The sequence below is a fragment of the Solanum pennellii genome, chromosome 12 (genome assembly GCF_001406875.1).
Source record: "Solanum pennellii chromosome 12, SPENNV200".
Lineage (NCBI taxonomy): Eukaryota > Viridiplantae > Streptophyta > Magnoliopsida > Solanales > Solanaceae > Solanum > Solanum pennellii.
Genome location: NC_028648.1, coordinates 3505768 through 3509604, shown reverse-complemented (window position 1 = coordinate 3509604; position 3837 = coordinate 3505768). Strand labels below are relative to the sequence as shown.

General features: G+C 38.2%; 1 protein-coding gene across 1 annotated transcript; it reads right to left on the bottom strand.

Moving 5' to 3' along the window:
• Positions 1-442: 442 nt before the first annotated feature.
• LOC107005617 (leucine aminopeptidase 1, chloroplastic-like) lies at positions 443-3234 on the bottom strand. The gene is given in 9 exon segments (XM_015204257.2): positions 443-720; positions 820-1007; positions 1099-1159; positions 1247-1420; positions 1511-1637; positions 1708-1892; positions 1960-2165; positions 2245-2650; positions 2996-3234. Coding segments are annotated over 9 exon segments (1680 nt in total). The 5' UTR covers positions 3206-3234; the 3' UTR covers positions 443-597.
• Positions 3235-3837: the final 603 nt, after the last annotated feature.

Sequence of the window (3837 nt, the reverse complement as noted above, 5' to 3'; positions counted from 1 at the left end):
TTGAAGGTCAAACAAGACCCGGAGCAGTTAAACCCCTCATTTTGCTGATTTTCGTATGTAGTCCACGATTTTTTTGCCCAAATATTTTTTGGACACCAATTCAGACGTTAGCTATGGAGAAAGTTGGCCCTGACGGCTGAAACAACCCATTTTAAAGGTCAAACGAGCCTCGAAGCAGACAAATCCCCCATTTTATTGATTTTCGTGTGATATAGTCCATGGATTTTTGGTGATCCAGAATTTCCAAGTCATTTTTGCTAAAATTTTCGTTTGCTGAGATGTTAGTTATGGATCCTGTTGGCCCTGATGGCCAAAACGACTATTATCAAGGTTTTCTATATAACAATTCACATTTATAATAATTGTATTGAACAAACGTATAATGCACATTTGGAGGAACTAGTCTCTACTAACCATACGTAAATAGGATAGGAATAATAAATTTCATTCCAAAAGGTAAAGTGGCAATTTTATTTAGGCATTTTATTCATCTAGAAAAGAAGAAAGCCTATACTATTGCCTTTATTCATACAACTTGATGCATTTATTTTCTCAAACATCATTAGTCCCTAATATGCTTAGCCATCAACATCTTGACTAGTTCCTCAGCACCCATTCCACCAGAGTTGAAACACCATAACCCGTGGCGTTTTTCTTTTCATCGCTCCAGACGGGGCCAGTTACATCGAGATGCAACCACTGAACCTTCTCGTCAACAAACTGCAAAGACAAAGACCAAATGTCATGTTTCTCGTCTCAAAATAAAGATATGTAGAATGTACCAAAATGTCAGTAGTAGAGTGATGATGAGATGAGTACTTGTTTGAGGAAGAGAGCACCAGTTATAGCACCGCCATTACCAGGTCCCAAGTTAATCATATCAGTCACTCCTGATTTCATACTCTCCCAGTAACTCTCCTCCATAGGCATCCTCCATAGTTTTTCACCACTTGCTTCAGCAGCTTCAACAACCTCCTTTGCTAGGCCATCATTAGGTGTAAAAGCACCTGTATTCGTATACGAGATATCCAATGAAGTTCAAGCAGAGTACACGTACAACGTGTACCAAACAAAGAATAGAGTCACAAACAAATATACCAGCAACTGAAGGTCCAAGAGCAGTCATAATAGCACCAGTTAATGTTGCCAGATCAATTATCTGCATAAATTCAATCAGTGAATCAGGGGAAACATACACATTGAAGTGATCGATGACCGATGCATAATAACAATGTTGAATTAATACCTTCTCAACACCTTGGTTACAGGCATATATCAAAGCATCAGCAAGTGTGAGCCTACCCTCAGCATCAGTATTGTTAACCTCAATTGTCTTACCATTTGAAGCTGTGACAATGTCTCCAGGCCTCATGCCTTCTGCGCTGATCATATTTTCACATGCTGCGACAGTGAAATGCACCTGCAACGTAACATACACGATAATTGAATACATGCACTTCCGAGTAAATACATACATTCTCGAATGATGGATGACAAAGGAAGGACTCACCTCTACTCCGAAAGGCCTAATTTCACCAAGAGCTTTTGCTGCACCTAAAACAGCAGCAGCCCCTCCCATGTCATTCTTCATTAGCTCAATCCTCGAACCAGCTCCGACCTTGAGGTTGTAGCCACCACTAGGGAACACGAGAACAAACGTTCAACAAATCATAACGTAAGAATAATAGAAGATAGAAATCTATTTACCTGTCAAAAGTTAATCCCTTTCCAACCAAGGCTAACTTCGTTTTGCGTTCCTTAGTAGGAGTTTTGAAACATAAATGGATGAAGTAAGGAGGATTTTCAGTAGCTGCTGCAGCAACAGCTAAATAGGCTCCCACTTTCAATTCTTTGCACTGCTCAGCATCCAAAATGTTAACAGAAATAACAAACTCGATATGTTAATTCCTACTTTTAGTAATATATGATATGATTAAAAGAGAAAATGCATTGAAAGACAGATCACTAACCAGGCGTAACTATATTGGCTGGTGCGTTAACGAGCTCTCTACCGAGTATAACACCTGCACATACATGTTCTGCATACTTGATTTTCCTCTCTATTTCAGGTCCAGTTCCCAGTCCAAGAATATCCAAAGATTCCAAAGTTGATTTCTTCGACTCGGACCTAAACCTATTATCTTCAAATGACCCTAGCACAACTCCTATAACATTCAAGAAAATTAATCAAGTTTTGTTTCTCAATATGGTTCACCAAGAAAATGAACATATATATGTGTATACCAGTTGCTATGGCAGAGGCAGAGTTAATCTTCGATTCTGCAGAGAGTCCATCGGTGGAAGCAAGTGCAACGGCAATATTACGAGCCTGAGAAGACTTGGCAGCAGCAGCAGCAGCCTCTCCTAAACTGTGATAAGAAGTAGGTGATGATGCTGATGAGCCAAGACCAACTAGAGTAATCCTTCCACCAGGAAACCTGAGATTTACGGATTGTCCAGACTTTCCACTAAAATCCTCCTCAGAAGAAGCTGCAGACAATAAACCATTCAATTCGGAATCAAGCTGTTGCAATAGTGGATTCTTGAACTTAGAATTCTCATCTCTAGCCATGTCATTCTCCGTCGCGCCTATTGCAAGTAAGTCTCCTTGCCATTGCACCACAGCAGTATCTTTAGCACCAATTGAAATCTTTCATGTTACAAAAACAGAAACAGGATTTAGTCCGAAAACTATAATATAGAGATCACAAGAATCAACTACTGGCAGCATGATAAGGATGGATCAACAACAACAAAAACAGAATGTACGCAGACCCTCGGGTTAAGACCAAAATAGACTAAAAAAGACGTAATTAATGAAAGTACAAGAGACAATATGTAGTAAATAAAACAACATATGGTAGCAGAACAGTATTACAACCAAATAAATCAGACTAAAAAGACGTAATTAATGAAAGTTAAAGAAACAATATGTAGTAAGCAAAATAACAGATAGTAGTAGAACAATACTACAACGAAATAAAACTATAATGACCTGAGGGGCATCACTTTCATTAGGCCTAGTAAGACCAAGAGTATCACGAGCAATACAATGAACTATTCTTTTACTTCTTTTTGAACACAAGGGTGTAACTGGAAATGAAAATGCCCATTTGGGACTAGATTGACATTTAGTAGAAACTGAAGGATTAGAATGCAAAGAAGAAGAAGAAGCCAATAATGAAGAAACTCTTAGTGTTGCCATTGTAAATAAAGAAAATTTGTTGTGTATACTCAAGTCTTTCTCTGCATCTCTTATATAGAAGAAAGAATAAGATATTTGCATGTCAACACGTTTTACTCATTCTCTACTCTTTAACCGCGTCTATGTCATTCAATTTTGGATATACACAAGCAAGTACGTACTTAAACTATTCAAAAGTTGAATAAGTAGATACCTATGTCCTACATAATTCTACGTCCTCCGTAACACCCTACAATATTGAAGAGAAACCAACATAATTGAGATGATTTTAAAAATAGGTCTAACCTATCGGTGACCCCCTAAAGTTAGCTCGAAATTTCGCTTAGACACTTCAATTCTGCGATGTTCATTTTAAACCCCTTATGTAGGGTCTCGTTGTGTCATTTTTTGACGCTTTTCGCTGTCATGGCAAGGTGAGTGTAATGCACTCAAAGTCAGCGCGTGAATATTTTTTTTCGGGCAAAAAATTTATTTTTAAAAATTGTTCATCTTCTTCCCTCTTTCTTTGTGATAATCTCATTCAACACACACCACCAACCCACCATCACTGCATCATCGCTATTAATCTTATTAAAATTCATTAGTTTAGAGTTACACACACACACACACACACACACACACACACACACACA